The 20,604-nt window shown below is 42.3% G+C and overlaps 1 protein-coding gene across 3 annotated transcripts in view; it reads left to right on the forward strand.

Moving 5' to 3' along the window:
* LOC139155632 (rho-related BTB domain-containing protein 1-like) overlaps positions 1 to 20,604 on the forward strand; it is a 59,068-nt gene that overhangs the window by 20,626 nt on the left and 17,838 nt on the right. Inside the window, exons 1-5 of one of the 3 annotated variants that reach the window (XM_070730842.1) lie at positions 321 to 407; positions 6,345 to 6,546; positions 9,140 to 9,243; positions 11,906 to 12,091; positions 17,258 to 18,201. In XM_070730842.1, the coding sequence (XP_070586943.1) occupies positions 6,355 to 6,546; positions 9,140 to 9,243; positions 11,906 to 12,091; positions 17,258 to 18,201 (1,426 nt within the window). In that variant the 5' untranslated portion in view covers positions 321 to 407; positions 6,345 to 6,354. Of the gene's footprint in view, positions 1 to 320; positions 408 to 5,910; positions 5,987 to 6,344; positions 6,547 to 9,139; positions 9,244 to 11,905; positions 12,092 to 17,257; positions 18,202 to 20,604 lie in introns of those variants that run through there. The other 2 variants (XM_070730843.1, XM_070730844.1) reach the window with 2 other exon arrangements.

The raw sequence follows: 20,604 nt of genomic DNA on the forward strand, positions 1-20,604 counted from the left end.
TATCATTACTTATCTAATGTTTTATTTGTACAAATTACCACCCTGTAATTGTTTGACTAACTAAACAAACAAACAAACAAGCAAGCAAGCAAACAAATAAGAAAGGTGCAATTGTGTACAGATCTCTGGATCCCTAGTCAGACACATCGCTGGGTAGGGAGTTCCCCCTTTTAAGAGCTCCAGCCAGAAGCTCTGTGGGTTAAACCTTCCGAAGCTGTTGGGGCAAAGTCCTCCAAAGTGGGTGTTTCCCACTGCGATGTGTGGGGCAGAGCTTGCCAGAAGCTTTTCAAAGTCAACTCCCCGCAAAATACGTGCAGAATACCCATGCACGCCTTTAAACTGAAGACCAAGCTAAGGCTAAGTCGGAGAATTTCAGAACATTTCCTCCAGGTTGTGTTCTCATGCAGGTAAGATTGTGGATCTATTAGCATGGAGCTAGACTGAAACCTAAGGCTCAGAAGTGCTGTGGGATTACTCTTCTACTGAAGCTAGTAGAAAGCTAACTTCGTCAGCTTTTAATATGAAGTCGAGCTTTTAATATGAATATGGTCTTAATTTCAATATGGTCGAGCTCTTCATATGAAGTAATTGTCTGCTAGGAAAATTGTCGAGGAGCCTCAGACATCTCCTATATCTCCTATACCTTTCTTCTATTTATTTTTATATATTTATTTATTGGATTTGTATGCCGCCCCTCTCCGCAGACTCCTATACCTCTTCTTCTATTCTTTCATTGATATTACTATACCTTCTTTTCTATTATTTCTTAGATATATTTTACTATGAGTATCTCCTCTATAACCTTCATCATGTATTTTACTATGTGTATATAGATATATACCGACTAAAACCCTCATTGTGTATTGGACAAAATAAATAAATAAATGAATGAATGAATGAATAAATAAATACATAAATACATAAATAACTAATAAACCCAAATGGTAACTGAGGGATGATCAATTGTTAGATATTTAACCTGTCAGAGAAAGGAAATATTTATTGTTAAGATATTTAATTGAATAGCTGGAATAGTGAAGTGTGTAAACAGTCAAAACATACAGTTATAACTGATTGGTTGTTGAGAGCTAACTCCTGCATGAGGCAATCTAAGCTGTGATTGGTTGCTCTGGGTATGCAGGGGCGGTTCCCATGTTTCCCGCCTTTGTACCTCTGTCTGCTCTGTGATTTACCTCATGATGTTCCTGCAGTGTTGATTTACCTGACGAGGCTCCTGTTTGTGATACTCTTATTCACTCTAAATATATTTATTTACATAAAACAACAAGCGCGTGTCAGCGTTTCTGACTTCTTTTGGTCACACCGGCTGCACAACCCCCTGACATTTATCCCGTGTTGTTTAGCCACAACATGGGCTTGAATAATGGTTTGTGCTTTCTTAAAACTTTTTTATTTCATTTATTTATTTTTGTCAAGCATATATAAGATTACAGTAAAAGTATAAACATGTAAACATGAGATGGTTTTGACTACATGGGAACATTAGGACAGAGGTGGTAGGCACACTGGTGCACTTATGCACGCCCCTTACTGACCTCTTAGGAATGGGGTGAGGTCAACAGTATATAGTCTAAAGTTAAAGTTTTGTGAGTTTAGGGAAGAAAACAGAGATGGAATCCTCCTGGTTTTGACTAGATCACCTGAACCCTTAGTGACCTGCCAGTGATGTTATTTTGGCATCACAGATCCAGTTCTATCGTGCCAGTCCGTGCACGCCACCATCTTTAAAAAAAAAAATTGGTGATTTTTTTTCATTGTTTGTATGGTTTCTCCTCGTCCTCTGATGTGAAAAAAACCCACGGGTTAATACCGACCTTTATTTCTTCATCCGAAGCACAGCTGAACTTCCTTCCACAGCTGTGTTTCAGCCTGAACCCCGCTTCTGAGCATGCATGGAAGTAGAATTGCAGGAAGGGATGTGTGAGCACGCGAATGGAACAAACGCATGTGTGCAAAACGTTGCGATGCTCACCGGTAGTGAAGGTAAGCGGAACCCACCCCTGGAAGCAGTGGAGGGCTACCAAAATGTTTACTACCACACTGTGGGCGTGGCTTATGCAGGACGTGCTGCATTTTCTTTCAACATCTTTCAGTGCTCTGGGGTGGAGCTCCCTTTTCGCTACCCCACTGCGTTCCCCCGCATCCGGGCAGCAGCCCACCCCTGCCTGGAAGAAACCACAGAGTCAGGTAGTGCATTCCAGGCATTGATTATACTCTGTTGCTGAAGTTGTATTTTCTGCAGTCGGGTTGGCAATGGTTTACCTTCTGCCTTCTGCCGCATGAATCCCAGCGACCGGTGAGGTCCCACAGAGTTGGTCTCCTTAGGGTCCCATCGACCATACAATGTCGGCTGGTGGGACCTAAGGGAAGAGCCTTCTCTGTGGGAGCCCCGGCCCTCTGGGATCAGCTCCCCCAAGAGATTCGTACTGCCCCCACCCTCCTCGTCTTCCGAAAAAGTTTAAAAACTCATCTTTGCCACCAGGCCTGGGGTTCCTTAGATCTTCCCCCCTGACCAATGAATGCTTTAGTTTGACTGTTGAATGAATGATATTGATAGCTTTTTTAATTAGAATTTTAAGATTGTTTTTTAAGGTATAAACTGGATTGTTATTATTGTTTCCTGTTTTTCTGTACATGCTGTGAGCCGCCCCGAGTCCTCGGAGAGGGGTGGCATACAAATCCAATTAAATCCAATTAAATCAAATCAAATGTCTCTATTGCGTGCTCATGTATTGTTGCGGTTAAGTCACTGACGGGTAGGATATTGTAGCAGATAATTTTATTTACTAAGGTCAGACTGAAGGTGGTGTAGTTCTAAATTGTCTAAGCCCCACATTTCAAGTCTGGTGGCATAGAAACATAGAAACATAGAAGACTGACGGCAGAAAAAGACCTCATGGTCCATCTAGTCTGCCCTTATAATATTTCCTGTATTTTATCTTAGGATGGATATATGTTTATCCCAGGCATGTTTAAATTCAGTTACTGTGGATTTACCACATCTGCTGGAAGTTTGTTCCAAGCATCTACTACTCTTTCAGTAAAATAATATTTTCTCATGTTGCCTTTGATCTTTCCCCCAACTAACTTCAGATTGTGTCCCCTTGTTCTTGTGTTCACTTTCCTATTAAAAACACTTCCCTCCTGAACCTTATTTAACCCTTTGACATATTTAAATCTTTCGATCATGTCCCCCCTTTTCCTTCTGTCCTCCAGACTATACAGATTGAGTTCATGAAGTCTTTCCTGATACGTTTTATGCTTAAGACCTTCCACCATTCTTGTAGCCCGTCTTTGGACCCGTTCAATTTTGTCAAGATCTTTTTGTAGGTGAGGTCTCCAGAACTGAACACAGTATTCCAAATGTGGTCTCACCAGCACTCTATATAAGGTATAGGTATATATATCTTGGTGACAAATCAGGTGATATCATTAATTTTCTCCAGCTGTGTCCTACGTTGTTGCTTTCCTATATAGTTGCACAATGTGATTATGCCTGGATCTTAAAAATAAACAACCCTATCACATGACAAGGTGTTTAAGCTTTATGTAAACGCCAACAGTTGTGTCAATAAAATCACCATACTGCTGTTGAAACGTCTCTTGAAAACATTTCTCCTTGGCAGCTGCCAGCTAGTCTGTTTGCATTCTCAAGGAAAGAGAGATACAAGGTGCTGTATCTTTTTCTGACATGTTTGACCTTGGATCTTGTCCAGGTTTCCTTGGCAGACGGTCAACTCACTCAACAGCTGTTCTCATGCTCTGCCTAGGCTGTGTTATCTTGCATTTGGTGTGGTTGAATCACCACTCCCATCTGGTTGTCATTATTCTCTATTGTGAATTTGTTTTGCAACTGCCTTGTTCAAACTCCTTCTTCGCTGATAACAACATTGTCATGTGAAGAATCATAAGCCACTCTTTCACCTGCCTTAATTATTTGTCAAGTGTGTTGGAGTGCAGTCTATCTGCAGACTGAAATAGCACACCCCAAATATAAGCTTAGTAGATAACGTTAGTCCCAGTCCTGTGCGTGTGACTTGTTGGGTTATTTTCTTCTACCGATGAGTGTACAGTGATACCTTGTTTTACAAACTTAATTGGTTCCAGGATGAGGTTCTTAAGTTGAAAAGTTTGTAAGACAAAACAGTGTTTCCCATAGGAATTAATGGAAAAGCGATTAATGTGTGCAAGCCCAAAATTCACCCCTTTTGTCAGCCGAAGTGCCCATTTTTCCACTGCTGGGATTCCCCTGAGGCTCCCCTCCATGGGAAACCCCACCTCTGGACTTCTGTGTTTTTGCGATGCTGCAGGGGAATCCCAGCAGGGGAATCCCAGCATCGCAAAAATGAACGCTTCACTGGCAACGGAAGTCCGGAGGTGGGGTTTCCCAACGAAGGGAGCATCAGTGAAATCGCAGCATCGCAAAAACACCGAAGTCCTCGAAACCCCACCTCTGGATCTCTGTGTTTTTGCAATAATGCGATTTCACTGAGGCTCCCCTCACTGGGAAACCCCACCTCCGGACTTCCATTGCCAGCTAAGCGTCCGTTTTTGCACTGCTGGGATTCCCCTGCTGCATCACAAAAACATGGAAGTCTGGAGATGGGGTTCCCCATGGAGGGGAGCCTCAGGGGAATCCCAGCAGCACAAGAACAGGTGCTTCGCTGGCAATGGAAGTCCGGAGGTGGGCCATCCCAGTGGCGGCAGTGGGTTTGTAAGGTGAAAATAGTTTGTAAGAATAGGCAAAAAAAATCTTAAACCCCGGGTTTGTATCTCAAAAAGTTTGTATGATGAGGTATCACTATATTTTGGCTCTTAAACATTCCCTGATATTCGTGTGAGCTCTGTAATAAATTAGCCTTCCATAATTTGATGTTTCCCAAATGTTTGGGATACTACTTTCAGAAGCAGGAATTTTAGACCTGTAAAGTTTCCCATGTGACTGGGAATCATGTTCAGCAACCTTTCCCCATTGAGTTTTCTGTGGAGTCAGGCAAAAATATTGCTCCAACAAAGACTAAAATTAATTATAGATCAAAACTCTTAATTTCACTTCATTCTTCTTGACCAGTTCAGTAATGTTTAACCGTTCAGTATCTCAAAAGTCATGGCAAATAAAGGTAAGACGTAATTAGAATTACAGCCCATTGATTTTTAGAACATTCATATGTACCTTAGAAAATATACTGCTCAAAAAAAATAAAGGGAACACTCAAATAACACATGCTAGATCTGAATGAATGAAATACTTTGTTGAATACTTTGTTCTGTGCAAAGTTGAATGTGCACAACAGCATGTGAAATTGTTTGTCAATCAGTGTTGCTTCCTAAGTGGACAGTTTGATTTCACAGACTTTTGATTTACTTGGAGTTATATTGTGTTGTTTAAGTGTTCCCTTTATTTTTTTGAGCAGTGTATATTTGATGAGACACAGCAAATACTAAGAGCACAATAACACTAAAAGCTACTTAAGAAATACTTTTTCCATATCTGATGATTATATACCACCAGTAAAACAGAAATTTCTCAACTCTGCAATTATACCTTTTGAAATTAGTTTGTCTGTGTAGGAAGATAAATTGTAACAGTAAAAAGTTCAGTAGACCCATCGAATATTTCCAAAAGTATTTCTCTTTAAGAAAATGTTAACATTAGCATATTGCACAGTTCAGTAGATTGGATTTTCCCCTGATCTTAAATGGAGGTGAACTTTCAAAAGAGTAGAGGTGAGCTCTTCCGAGTTTATATTTGCGTATTAATTTTCATTGACTCAAGGCAACGAAGCATTGCAGCCTTGTAGCCAAAATGCTTGACTGGTTGAGGAATGCTGGGAGTTAAAGTCCACAAGCCTTAAAGTTGCTAATGTTGGAGACTCAGAGGCAAGTTAGATTATTTTTTTGAATCACCAGTTTGGGGCTTGCTCAGAATCTTGTGTTAAAGAAGACTCTTGATTTGTTTTCTCTGGTAATATGCAGCTGTTTTGTTTTGTAACTTTCTAACTTTGCCTTTTGAGTTTGCCTCGGAGGCATATTCCTGAGGACTGGTATAAACATGATTGAAACTTCCAGCGTGGAGCAGCTTGCAGGCTGAGACTTCTGCTGTCCAGCCAGTAACCTGTACTCGGTCCTGTTTTCTCTCCTCTAAGCAAGCTTGTGTTTATAGGAAACTGAATGAAGGGATGGGCCTGCTTTCTTTACAAACTGGGTGAGGTTTATAAGTCAGCCTCGAGAAGAGGCAGCTCCCATCCCTGGTCTTCAAAAAGTCAAAAGAGGCAGCTAGCCAAGAGAGAAGCTTGCTAACCAGAGTTCTGGTCTTCTTGCAGCCCCCAGTAGATGGATATTGACATGGACTACGAAAGACCAAATGTTGAAACCATCAAATGCGTGGTTGTCGGGGATAACGCGGTAGGGAAAACTCGCCTGATCTGTGCAAGAGCCTGCAACACCACCCTGAACCAGTACCAGCTGCTGTCAACTCACGTCCCGACAGTCTGGGCCATTGATCAGTATCGAGTCTGCCAAGAGGTAGGTATGGAGTGATGGGCTTATACGGGTGCGGTCAGGTGCGCAGAACAGGTAGAAAAAAAATTGATCAGGTATGCAGAACCGGTAGAAAATTTTGCATTTTTTTTCTTTTTCCTTCTGGGCTCTGGATATGTTTTTCCTATCGCAGTAAATGAGGTTGAATAATGTGTATAATTTTAGAAGAGCTCTCTCTCCCTCTCTGTGTACATACACATTCAGTTTATAGAGTAGATAATGTATATTTTTGTGTGCCTGTGTGTAATATGTATGTACACACGTGGCATATATACAGTACGTAGAATTAAATAGTATATTTTGGATGTTCAGTAATAGTAAATAGATAGGGAAATCATATCTCTCTGAGGCGAGGACCCTAACCCTAACCCAAACCCTTGACGTAAATGACATCATGTTGGCCACCTTTATGTCAGTACAACACAGCAAACGAGATCACTATGCTGGATTTCGTATTTCATCACCAGTCGGGCGCTTCCCAAGCACCTAGGACTGCATGATGTAGCGGCGAATTATGTTTGCCGATCCCAGTAAAGCGGATTCAATTGTCTAGCCCAGGGGTGGGCAAAGTTGGCTCTTCTATGAATTGTGGACTTCAATTCCCAGAATTCCTGAGCCAATCATTTATTTATTTATTTATTACTTAGATTTGTATGCCGCCCCTCTCCGAAGAGAGAATTCTGGGAGAATTCAAGAATTCTGGGAGTTGAAGTCCACATGCCATAGACGAGCCAACTTTGCCTACCCCTGGTCTAGACTTAGATCTTTTGTTAAGAAATTGTGTTATGTACAAATACATAAAATCTGTCAGCGTATCCCCAGATTAATTAAACCATGGCTGCTGCTGACCACAGTTCATATTGCATCCGAAAGCCAAGGTTTAATTCTGCATGTCTGCTTGCTCTAAGCTTTATACATTCTTCTGCATAGCACAGTAACCTCTAGAGCAGGTTACTCATGTCTAGTGATGGGCGAACCGAACCCGCACAATTCGGGTCCGTACCAAATTTTGCAGTGTTCAGTATGCCGAACACAAACCCGATTTTTTTACAAACTTTGGGCAAAGTTCGGGGTTGTGTTCGGCGTTCGGAGCTTTGACGTCACCGGCAGGTTGCTAAGGATGCCAAGGTGATCACTTCCTGGATTCCATGGAATCCAAGAAGTGATCACCTTGGCGTCCTTAGCAACCTGCCGGTGACGTCAAAGCTCTGCCCCGGAATCTCTTCATGGGAGGGATTCCCCGTTCGAGTTTGGGTTCGGTTTGGGTTCGGCTGAATTTTGCGTAAAGTTCGTCCGAACCTACTGAACCTGAACACCGTTGGGTTCGCCCATCACTACTCATGTCTCAAACTCATGGCTGCATCCTATAACGTATCAGAACTTTTTCCCCCTTCGCTAAACTGGACATCAGCATGGGCAACGCATGACGTATCTGTCCCGTGTGCTGGGAGTTTGACAGCTCTGCTCTAGAGCAGGGGTCTTCAGCCTTGGCACCTTTAAGACTTGTGGACCTCAACTCCCAGCTTTGCTGGCTGAGGAACTCTGGGAATTGAAATCCACAAATCTTAAAGTTGCCAAGGTTGGAAACTCCTGCTCTAAAGGAAGACTGATTGCCAATTCAGATATCATACCAGACTATAATTAGCACAATGTTTACTTCAAATCATACTTGCTGGGTTTTGGAAGTTGATCACAAATAATCATAATCATAATCATAATCATAATCATAATCATAATCATAATCATAATCATAATCATAATCATAATCATAATCATAATCATAATCATAATCATAATCATAATCATAATCATAATCATAATCATAATCATAATCATAATCATAATCATAATCATAATCATAATCATAATCATAATTTATTAGATTTGTATGCCGCCCCTCTCTGAAGACTCAGGGCGGCTCACAACAATAATAAAAACAATATTATAGTAGAACAAATCTAATATTAAAAAACATATAAAACCCTATCATTATTTAAAAAACCAAACAACACATTCATATCAAACATAAAACAAAGTATAAAATAGCCTGGGGGAAAGGTGTCTCAACTCCCCCATGCCTGGCGGTATAAATGAGTCTTGAGTAGTTTACGAAAGACAGGGAGGGTGGGGGCAATTCTAATCTCTGGGGGGAGTTGATTCCAGAGGGCCAGGGCCACCACAGAGAAGGCTCTTCCCCTGGGGCCTGCCAAATGACATTGTTTAGTCGACAGGACCTGGAGAAGGCCAACTCTGTGGGACCTTATTGGTCGCTGGTATTCGTGCGGTAGCAGGCAGTTCCGGAGGTACTCTGGTCCAATGCCATGATTTCTTGCTTTGGGCTCCTGTCCACACACAATTTGGTGGGTTATCTGAATTGAACACACGATGGCCTCTCACCAGAAATTGGCATCTTCCACCATCCCTGACTATAACTTTGCCGACTTCAATTTTTGGGGAATTTGGTCCCTGTTATCAGCTCAGACGCATCACCTCTCATTCTCCCCCCCAGGGCTCTGTCTGCTTTCACTGCAAACCTTTATCTTATGGACATCTCTCTCTCTCTCTCTCTCTGTTCCAGGTTCTTGAACGGTCCCGTGATGTAGTTGATGAAGTGAGTGTTTCCCTCAGGCTCTGGGATACGTTTGGAGACCACCACAAAGACCGGCGTTTTGCTTATGGAAGGTCAGTCTAAGTTAGACGTCCCTTTTGTGGCAAGCAAGCTAACAGCAGAATAATTTCCATATTTTTCAGAGTATAAGATGCACCTTCCCCGAACCCCAAAGAGGGTGAAAATTGGGGTGTGTCTTAAACACCAATTGTAGCCTTTGAAGTGGAAGTTTTCAGGGCAGTGATGGGCTTCTACAGTACAGTCAGGTACACAGAACCGGTAGGGAAATTTTGTTTATTTATTTGTTTATTCGATTTTATGCCGCCCTTCTCCTTAGACTCAGGGTGGCTTACAACATGTTAGCAACAGCACTTTTTAACAGAGCCGGCATATTGCCCCCACCTCCTTTTGCTTGCAGCGCCGCTGTGGCATCCTTTTACCTAAAAATAAAAGGAAGCAAAAGGAGGTAGAGAATTACCCACCTACTTGTTTATTTTTACAGAAAAGGACAACTAGAAACTAGGATCACACGTTTCCTGAATAGTTTTTATCCCAGAGCTATACTCGCACTTAACAATGAACTAAAGGGTCACCAACAGTGAACTGTTGGACAATATTACTCCATTTGTCATGTAGATGGTTTCAGTGGTTCAGGGTGGGGAATTTGTAGGACATTTTATTTTATTTTTTATTTTATTTTTATTCTATTTTTAAATTTAGCATTCTGATTTTATGTATGGTGGGACTGGTCTCTGGGTGTCACACGACTTTCGTTGCCAATGACAATTAGTTGTTTTGACAATGACAATAAATTTATTATTATTATTATTATTATTATTATTATTATTATTATTATTATTATTATTATAGAGGTGTTTGTAGGTAGAGGTACCACTATACAGTGAAATATTTAGACAACATTTAAATGCTTTTTCTAAATGCTGCAAAATAAATTGGCAGGGGCATTGCCCCTTTGCCAAATATCTGCTTGCTTAAAATTCAGCCCTTATTGATTTGGGAATCCTTGCTTTTCCTCCTGGAGGCGCCTTCTAATACACAACAAAACACGTTGTCACTAAGCAGTTGGGCTGAAGATGAGGATAAAGCCAGGAGCATCTGAGCATTTGCTGAAACAAAGCAATTGGCTTATTTCCTTCTGCCTGTGATGCCCCTGCACGAGATCTTTGGGGATAATTATTTGAGTAGAACTGCTGAACTCTTCAACTCTCAGCTTATTGAAATCTGGATTATTTTAGTGTCAGAAGTGTTGAATCCTGACTTAACTGGCTGCTGCCTGATTGGTTGAACTTAAACAGCCAGCAATGCGGGAGACTTGGATAGTTTTCATTGGTCTCTCCCCTGCAGCTTCCCAATAAATAAGGAAGCTTGTCAGCCTTAGTTCCCTTGTTAACTGTTTTAGCCGAGTCCTTGAATAAACGGCTATTTTTATGCAAAGCTGCCTCCTGCCTTTTTTCCCCTTGAGTTAGCTGACAGCCGGCTTTAACAATTGGCGACGAAGGTGGGATCGTCTTCTCCAGTCAGTCTTCCGATTGTGCCCTCGTTCATTGCTCATCATGATTTCCACCAGCTAGGATGGTTTCGCCAGCACTGATCTCACCTCTGAGGATGGCAGCTCCCATCGATCCAGTGGAGGGCAGGAGCAGCACCCTTCTATCTTTTCCTCCATCAACTCTGGGACCAGTTCTGAGAAGGTCTGGGCGGAGCTGGAGGAGACCCGCCTATTTGAAGGACTATGTCTGTGCGTCCTCCAGAAATTATCTAGAATCATTATTCACAGATTCCCCTTGGCTTATCTCAAAACTGTTGTACATATTCCTGATCAGTTGGAGGAGGATGAAGATATTGAGGACTCGGATTCAGATAGTGTTTATGAATTAGTGGGGGCCCTGGGGTTACAGGTAGTAGAACAGGTGGGAGGCCAGCCACAGGATAGGGCTATGGGTTTAGGATCTAGTGAGGGAGAATCAGACGCTCGCTGGGTTAACCCTAAATTTAGAAGGGCCCAAAAACGTAGAGAGCAGAGGTATGGAAGAAGATATTAAGGAGAGGAATGGGTTAAATATTGTAGTGATGTATTTGGCACGTCAGTGGTCAGTGGAGAAGAAGGGTGGAGTTTCAACGTTGCCGAAAGGAAAAATGGATGTGTTTTTACCATGCTAAAGTAAGCCAAAGTATTTTGTATTGTTATCAGTCAGTGCTACTGTTTTTCAAAGTTATGCTGTTAGGAAAATAAATCTTGTTTAAGTGAAGCAGAAGGAGGAATGTGAGAAATGCAGCTAAGAGAGAGATAACGGACCGATTGCTGTATGGAATGTGTTTGAATTACAGGAGAGCAGAGAAATAAATGGAGTTTCTTTATTCATGAAATGATACATTTAATAAGAGTTATTTGTAATTGCTAAATTTCTACCAGAAACTAGAATAAGAACTTGTTTGATGCTTGAAGGTATTAACTGGTTGGCCCAACTTCCCCTTGCAAATTCATCTTTGACCCACGATCAGGTGAAGTTGAGCCCCACTTTACACCAATATGCCACTTGGGAGTTGGATAAGAGAGGTATTTGATTGTTCTGGAGGAACATAGAAATATGACAATATTTATGCACTGTAGCATCACAATCCTGGTAGTACTTCTAAACAAACCAAGCCTTGATTATTCCTTCCTTCCACACATATTTGAACAAAGTGATTGAGATATAAAGTTTTGTCTTGCAGGTCTGACGTTGTGGTGTTGTGCTTCTCCATTGCTAACCCTAACTCCCTGAATCATGTGAAGACAATGTGGTGTCAAGAGATCAAGCACTTTTGTCCTCGCACTCCTGTGATTCTTGTGGGCTGCCAACTGGATCTTCGCTATGCTGATCTGGAGGCTGTCAATCGAGCCAGGAGGCCGTTGGCAAGGTAGAGAGTTTATTTTTTTTAAAATATATTTTATTGATTTTTCAAAGTAACAAACACAACAAACAAAACATATAACATTTAATGGAGCTACAGTCGCTCCATTCAAAATAGAAGTCTTCATATGAAAGTAAAAAGTTTATCTATAAAATACATATTGTTATATAGAATAAAAATATCAATCTTAATATAAATCTAAGTCTGTATCAAAATTTATAAAGATATATATGAGAAAGAAAAAGTTTTTATGAAAAAACAAAGAGAAAAAAAAGAAAAAAAGAGATGAAAGGGATTTATATATATATATATATATATATATATATATATATATATATATATATATATATACACTACTAATTACCATTTATATGTTTTCCCTATCAATTTTCTTTGATCTGTGGTTAATAATTTGCCTAATATATTATTATCCTTCCTAAGTATATATGTTGTTTTGTCTTTATGAAATCTCGACTTAATCTGTATATATTGCCACCAGTCTATTGCCAGGGCGATTCCAACAGTTCCTGCAAGATAGAGAGTTTAATGCAGATAAAACTTTGCTCCCCCGTGGCAAAGCAACGCTGGGCTTTTGCAGAAAGGGCAAAATCTTGGCTCCCAAGGAAGCATTTGATCATTTGATTGTGTCCAATTTCTGTGTAATCTTTTTAAAAAGTTTCTCCACTTTTAAACAGTGCAAAATCATATACAGTGGTAGCTCATCATACGAACTTAATTGGTTCCAGGAGGAGGTTCGTAAGGTGAAAAGTTTGTAAGATGAAACAATGTTTCCCATAGGAATCAATGTAAAAGCAAATAATGCATGCAAATCCTTCAGGAAAATCCCAAACTTTAGAAGGGAGGCGAACAGAGGGCAGGGAGGAGCAGCTAAAGGGGGCGGGTGGAAGAAGCAAGGCTATGCTAAAGGGTGAGTGGGAAAGAACAAAGGCAAGGGGGGCGCCCCTCCCTTTTCTTTCTTCAAAAGACACCGTTTCAGTTCCTTTGCAAGCACGTTGTTCTCTGCAAAAAATTTCCTCCCCCAAGCTGCCCCTCCCTCCTCCCTTTTCTTTCTTCAAAAGACACCGTTTCAGTTCCTTTGCAAGCACGTTGTTCTCTGCAAATTTTTTCCTCCCCCAAGCTGCCCCTCCCTTTTCTTTCTTCAAAAAAAGGGGAAAAAAAGAAACCCCTTCATCCCAGCAGCAGCTGCTTGGGTTTGTAAGGTGAAAATAGTTCGGAAGAAGAGGCAAAAAAATCTTAAACACCGGGTTCGTATCTTGAAAAGTTTGTTAGAAGAGGCGTTCGTAAGATGAGGTACCACTGTACCTTCAATCTTCAATACAATACAATGAATTTACATTTATATTCGGTACTTACCATCCAACAATAGGCTGCTTCCTTTACTTTTATCATGGAAAACTTCCATATAAACTTTTTCAATATTATTATACAAACTTACAATACTATTTGCTATTACATCTCATCTATTTGCTTTCACTTATCTATTAAATTTTATTACATTTAGGACAAAGTGGTTGTTCTTTGTCATATATCCTTATTTACCTCTTTAAAAGTTATTTACCCTTATCATATACTAATTGCCGTTCAAATAGAAAAGTTATTTAATCCTAAATATTAATTATCCATACTTTATCATCCAAATCTTACAAGATATTATCATAACCATGTCATTCCCAAGAAAAGAAAGGAAACCAAATTATATCAATGAAATCTACTTATTTTCTATCATTACATATCAACACCATAAATTTAATAAACCCTTATTCAGTTCTTAATGGAAATATAGTATTCAGTTATCAATCCACCTAATCAGTATAAATTTCTTTTATCCAAAAACCTTTAATAAAATAATCCCACCTCATCTATCATTTTATCTGTTTCTCACAATGTTTCATTATATTAGCCTATTCTAATTGTACTTTCACTGCCAGCCCAATATCATCTTCCCTGTCCCTCAAATAGAAACATAGAAGATTGACGGCAGAAAAAGACCTCATGGTCCATCTAGTCTGCCTTTATACTATTTCCTGTATTTTATCTTAGGATGGATATATGCTTAGGATGGATATAATTTAAACAGGCATGTTTAAATTCAGTTACTGTGGATTTACCAACCATGTCTGCTGGAAGTTCATTCCAAGCATCTACTACTTTTTCAGTAAAATAATATTTTCTCACGTTGCTTTTGATCTTTCCCCCAACTAGCCCCAGATTGTGCCCCCTTGTTCTGGTGTTCACTTTCCTATTAAAAACAACTTCCCTCCTGAACCTTATTTAACCCTTCAACATATTTAAATTTATTTATTTTATTTATTTATTTATTTATTTTGTCCAATACACGATGAGGGTTTTAGTGGGTATATATCAATATACACATAGTAAAATGCATGATGAAGGTTATAGAGGAGATACTCATAGTAAAATATATCTAAGAAATAATAGAAAAGAAGATATAGGAATAGAATATATCAATGAAAGAATAGAAAAAGAGATATAGGAATGGAGGAAAGGTATAGGAGATATAGGAGAGCAATAGGACAGGGGACGGAAGGCACTCTAGTGCACTTGTACTCGCCCCTTACTGACCTCTTAGGAATCTGGAGAGGTCAACCGTAGATAATCTAAGGGTAAAGTGTTGGGGGTTTGGGGATGACACTATGGAGTCCGGTAATGAGTTCCACGCTTTGACAACTCGGTTACTGAAGTCATATTTTTTACAGTCAAGTTTGGAGCGGTGAATATTAAGTTTAAATCTGTTGTGTGCTCTTGTGTTGTTGTGGTGAAAGCTGAAGTAGTCGCCGACAGGCAGGACGTTGCAGCATATGATCTTTCTAGGCCCAGGATTGAAAGTCTATTTTCGTAGGATATTCTGTTTCGAGTGGAGGAGTGAAGGGCTCTTCTGGTGAAACATCTTTGGACATTTTCAAGGGTGTTAATGTCTGAGATGCGATATGGGTTCCAAACAGATGAGCTGTATTCGAGGATGGGTCTGTATTCGAGGATGGGTCGATTGTGTCCCCCCTTTCCCTTCTGTCCTCAAGACTATACAGATTGAGTTCATTGTTTCCTGATAGGTTTTATGCTTAAGACCTTCCATCATTTAAGACCTTCCACCAGATAAGCCTAAAGTCTTCTCAGATGTTTGAAGACTTTAGGCATCAACGCCTGTGGTCTTCATGATGCATCCAGAAAGGGAAAGCATGAAGGCCAAAGGATCCCTCTGCGACAATGTCACTTGGTGGGACCTAGGGGAAGAGCCTTCTCTGTGGGGGCCCCAGCCCTCTGGAATCAACTCCCCACGGAGATTCGCACTGCCACCACCCTCTGCCTTCCGCAAGAATCTGAAAACCTATTATATCACCAGGCTTGGGTCACTAGATCCTAGCCTCTGGCCAACGAATGTGTGGTATGTTTGTGGTTTGAACTTGAATGAATGATTTTTAATGTTTTAGTCTTTTTAGAATGGATTTTAATTAGAATATAGAACATTTGGTGAAGGAGTATGAATGTTGTTTGGTGGTGGGCCCTTTGAGCACTGAGCATAGTGTTATGTGAATGTTTTATTGTTATTATAAAAATCAATAACAATTTAAAAAATTAAAAAATAATGTTTTTTAATTAGTTCTTTATATTAATTGGATTTAGATGTGTTATTCCATCTGTCCGTCCATAACCCTGGGGGGGGGGGAATTATTGACCCTCTAAGAGAGGGTCCACAGCTTGGGCGTCCTGCTCGATCCACAGCTCACATTAGAGAAACACCTTTCAGCTGTGGCGAGGGGGGCGTTTGCCCAGGTTCGCCTGGTGCACCAGTTGCGGCCCTATCTGGACCGGGACTCACTGCTCACAGTCACTCATGCCCTCATCACCTCGAGATTCGACTACTGTAATGCTCTCTACATGGGGCTACCTTTGAAAAGTGTTCGGAAACTTCAGATCGTGCAGAATGCAGCTACGAGAGCAATCATGGGGTTTCCTAAATACACCCATGTTACACCAACACTCCACAGTCTGCATTGGTTGCCGATCAATTTCCGGTCACAATTCAAAGTGTTGGTTATGACCTATAAAGCCCTTCAAGGCATCGGGACCGCCTTCTGCCGCACGAATCCCAGCGATTGGTTAAGTCCCACAGAGTTGGCCTTCTCTGGGTCCTGTCGACTAAACAATGTCATTTGGCGGGACCCAGGAGAAGAGCCTTCTCTGTGGCGGGACCCAGGAGAAGAGCCTTCTCTGTGGCGGCCCCGACCCTCTGGAACCAGCTCCCCCCAGATATCAGAGTTGCTCCCACCCTCCTTGCCTTTCGCAAGCTCCTTAAAACCCACCTCTGTCATCAGGCAAGGGGGAATTGAAATTTTCCCTTCCCCCTAGGCTTATAGAATTTATACATGGTATGCTTGTATGTATGATTGGTTTTTTAAAAAATTGGGGTTTTTTAGATGGATTTTAATATTAGATTTGTTTACATTGTCTTTTTTATTGTTGTTAGCCGCCCTGAGTCTTCGGAGAGGGGCGGCATACAAATCTAATAAATACAAATACAGTGTTCCCTCGATTTCCACGGGGGATGTGTTCCGAGACCGCCCGCGAAAGTCGAATTTCCGCGAAGTAGAGATGCAGAAGTCAATACACCATTTTGGGCTATGGACAGTATCATAAGCCTTCCCTTAACACTTTAAACCCCTAAATTATCATTTTCCATTCCCTTAACAACCATTTACTCAACATTATTACTGGTACTCACCATTGAATAAGACACTTAGTGATCCTGATATTTATAAACATAATTATTTATTAACAATAATTTTTTTTTTGGTTATTTATTTGCAAAAATTATTAGTTTGGTGATGACATATGACGTCATCGGGTGGGAAAAACCGTGGTATAGGAAAAAAACCGCGAGGCATTTTTTAATTAATATTTTTTGAAAAACCGTGATATAGGCTATTCGCGAAGTTTGAACCCACGAAAATCGAGGGAACACTGTACAAATATTGTTTTTACTGATGTGTTGTGAGCCGTCCCGAGGGGCGTCATGCAAGTCCAATTAATAAATAAATTAAGAAATCCCAAGAACGTATCCCTTGATAAGTGGGGGTCCACTAGTGCTTTTCAGTGAGTCTGACTTCTTTTTTTCCCCCATTTTGTTTGCAGGCCTATCAAGCGGGGGGACATCCTGCCCCCAGAAAGAGGCAGGGAGGTGGCTAAAGAGCTGGGAATACCCTATTACGAAACCAGCGTCTTTGACCAGTTTGGCGTCAAGGATGTGTTTGACAATGCAATCCGAGCCGCCCTAATTTCCAGGCGGCATTTACAGTTCTGGAAGTCCCATTTGAAGAAAGTCCAGAAGCCTTTGCTACAAGCTCCGTTTCTACCTCCAAAGGCTCCTCCTCCTGTTATAAAGATCCCAGAGTGTCCCACCCTCAAGATTAACGATGTGGGATACTTACTGGACAACCCCTTGTGCGCGGACACGCTCTTTCTTCTTCAGGAACAGAATCAGATTTTCGCTCACAAGATCTACTTAGCTACCTCTTCGTCCAAGTTTTATGACCTTTTCTCAATGGAATGTGAAGACACGCCAGATGTGACGGAAAGCTTTTGTAGTGAAGGTAGTAGTCTCCCCAACAGAACCTCTAGCCTTGAAGCAGTTGACCAGGGAGCAACTTCAACTTCAACATCATCTTCTGCTTCAACTGAGGGCCTCCAGGTAGAGCCTGATGCAGGAGAAGCCACTTGCCCAAAACCAGGTCCAACCCTCTGGGGCAAAGGTTTCATTAGCCTTCATCAAGAGACGCAGATTAACCCTGTTTCACAGAGGACCTGTGCAGTGACGGTCGTCAAGATGGAAGCCTCGATCCAACCGGGGCCTTTTAAAACCGTCCTGCAGTTTTTATACACGGGGCAGCTGGATGAAAACGAAAGGGACCTCGCCCAGGTAGCTCAGATTGCTGAGATCCTGGAAGTGTTTGACTTGCGGATGATGGTGGAGAACATTACCAACAAGGAAGCCTTCATGAACCAGGAAATTACAAAGGCTTTCCACGTCCGGAAGGCTAACAGAATAAAAGAATGCCTCTGTAAGGAGACGTTTTCTGGTGAGTCACCATACGGAAATATCCCTCTGCCTTGCATTGCTTCCAATGCTAATAAGGACACCTGGTTGGGACATTGTGAAGGGTCCAGGAAGGGAAGCTTTAGGCCCATGGCCAAAAATTGTGCACTACGACAGGTAATTCTGTATTCCTAACAAAACCTGCCCAATCATTTTTGAAGCCTGGAGGGGGTTGTCCTCTAGTTGTAGAATGGACGGGGGAGATACAGTCAGGGATGGGCAGCAGGCAGGACGGAGTGGAATGCAGTTCCACCGGTGCGTACGTAGCTCCAGCTGATCGGCGGCTGTCACTTCCTGGATTACTGGTCTCGGCCAATCTCCCCTTGAAGGTCGCAAGTTGGAACTCCCACAACTTCCGCAGGCAAGCTGTTCCACTGGTTGATGCTCTCACTGTCAGAAAGTTCCAACTTATTTCCATGGTCATCCATCCATTGTTCCTTGTCTGGCCTTCTGGTGCCTTGGAAAACAGCCTGATCCCCTCCTCTCTGTGGCAGCCAAGGGTGGGCAGCAGGCAGGACGGGGTGGAAGGCAGTTCCACCGGCAGAAATTAAGATGTGCATGCAGCTCCAGCTGATTGGCAGCTGTCACTTCCTGGATTACTGGTCTCGGCTCAGCTCTCCTTGTTTTCCCTGCTGCTGTTGCATCTGCGCTCCTTGCTTTTTTCCTCTTTCCTTCTTCCTGGCCTCGGATGAGCTTTCCTCTCTCCTGTCCGGCTCCCCTCTAGCCCTCCAGCCTCTGTTGCAAGAGGATGCATGTACGCATGAGATTTCAACATTTTTTTTGCTTCTGCGTATACACAAGTGGGCCCTTAGCAGTGATGGGCTCCTACCGGAACGGTCAGGAATGCACTTCCGGTAGCAAAATTTGGAGCACCCAATTTGCACTGGAAGATGTTGAAACAAAATGCATAACCATGCCCACAGTGTGGTAGTAAAAATTTTGGTAGCCCATCACTGGCCCTTAACCACTGGGAGCTATGCGGCAGAAGGAGGCCTGAAGACAGTCTGGCCCTATGCCATGTAGGCAGTAATGGGCAGCCAAAATTTTTACTACCACACTGTGGGTGTGGCTTATTTTATGGGTGTGGCTTAAAGGTCATGTGACCAGGTGACTTGCATGATTATCATTGTTCAAGTGAACTGTTAAGTCTTCAACTTACAACGTTACCAGTGTTGCTCGCTGGGGTGACAATTTGCTTCACGTTTCCCACAATCTCCTTCCTGGGTCACCCCCCGCCAGCGCCACTTCCACCCAGGCCTTCTGCTTGCACCTCAGGTTGGAGGTGGCCGTGTGAGGCTGGAGGGGAGCCGGACAGGAGAGAGGGAAGATCGTCCGAAGCCAGGACGGAGAAAAGAGGAAAAAAGCAAGGAGCGCAGACGCAGCAGCAGCAGGGGGGAAAAAGGAGAGCCGAGCTGAGACCAGTAATCCAGGAAGTGACAGCCACTGATCAGCTGGAGCTGTGCATGCATCTTCATTTCCGCATTCCACCCCGTCCTGCCTGCTGCCCACCCCTGCATGTAGGGCATTATAGGTGATAATTAGTGTTGGGCGAACCTAACAAAGTTCAGATTCGGTGAGTTCGGCCGAACTTTGCCGTGAAGTTCGGGTGATTTCACCAAACCCGAACCCGAACAGCAGCAGCGCCGCTGCAGTGTCCTTTTCTGTAAAAATAAACAAGGAGGTGGGGAATTCACCACCTCCTTTTGCTTCCTTTTATTTTTATGGAAAAGGATGCCACAGCGGCGCTGCAAGCAAAAGAAGGTGGGGAATCCCACGTTGGGATTCCGGGGGCGGGGCTTTGACATCATGGAGACTCCTTCTTCTCCGTTTCGGCTGGGCAGGAAGGAGTCTCCGTGACATCAAAGCCCCGCCTCTGGAATCCCATCGTGGGATTCCCCACCTCCTTTAGCTTCCACTCTCCCCACTCTCCTCCAGGGCGGCGGTGCTTCACAGTGTTCAAGTGAACGTTCGGGTTCGGGTTCGGCATGCCGAACATTGCAAAGTTTGGCACGAACCAGAACTTTGCAAGTTCGGTTCGCCCAACACTAGTGATAACCAGCGCTTTGAATTATATTTGGAGACTGATTGGAAGCCAGTGCAGCTTGTGGAGAGTTGGTGTGGTGTGGGTTTGCCTAGGTGCACCCACAACAGCTCACATGGCTGCATTCTGCACTAGTTGTAGTCTCTGAACACTTTTCAAGGGTAGCCCCACGTATGAGTGTAGATTGGAAGATAATTAAATGGCAGGTATTTGGGGCTACAGAAAAGCTGGGTTATTAAACTTCCATTAGGTGGCAGCCAAAGAATATGGAAAATACAAGCTTGCCTTCCATCTAGTGGCCATATGGAGGTTTGCAACTAAAAAGCTGTAATGTTAAAACCTGCA

The sequence above is a fragment of the Erythrolamprus reginae genome, unplaced genomic scaffold (genome assembly GCF_031021105.1).
Source record: "Erythrolamprus reginae isolate rEryReg1 unplaced genomic scaffold, rEryReg1.hap1 H_36, whole genome shotgun sequence".
Classification (NCBI taxonomy): Eukaryota; Metazoa; Chordata; class Lepidosauria; order Squamata; family Dipsadidae; genus Erythrolamprus; species Erythrolamprus reginae.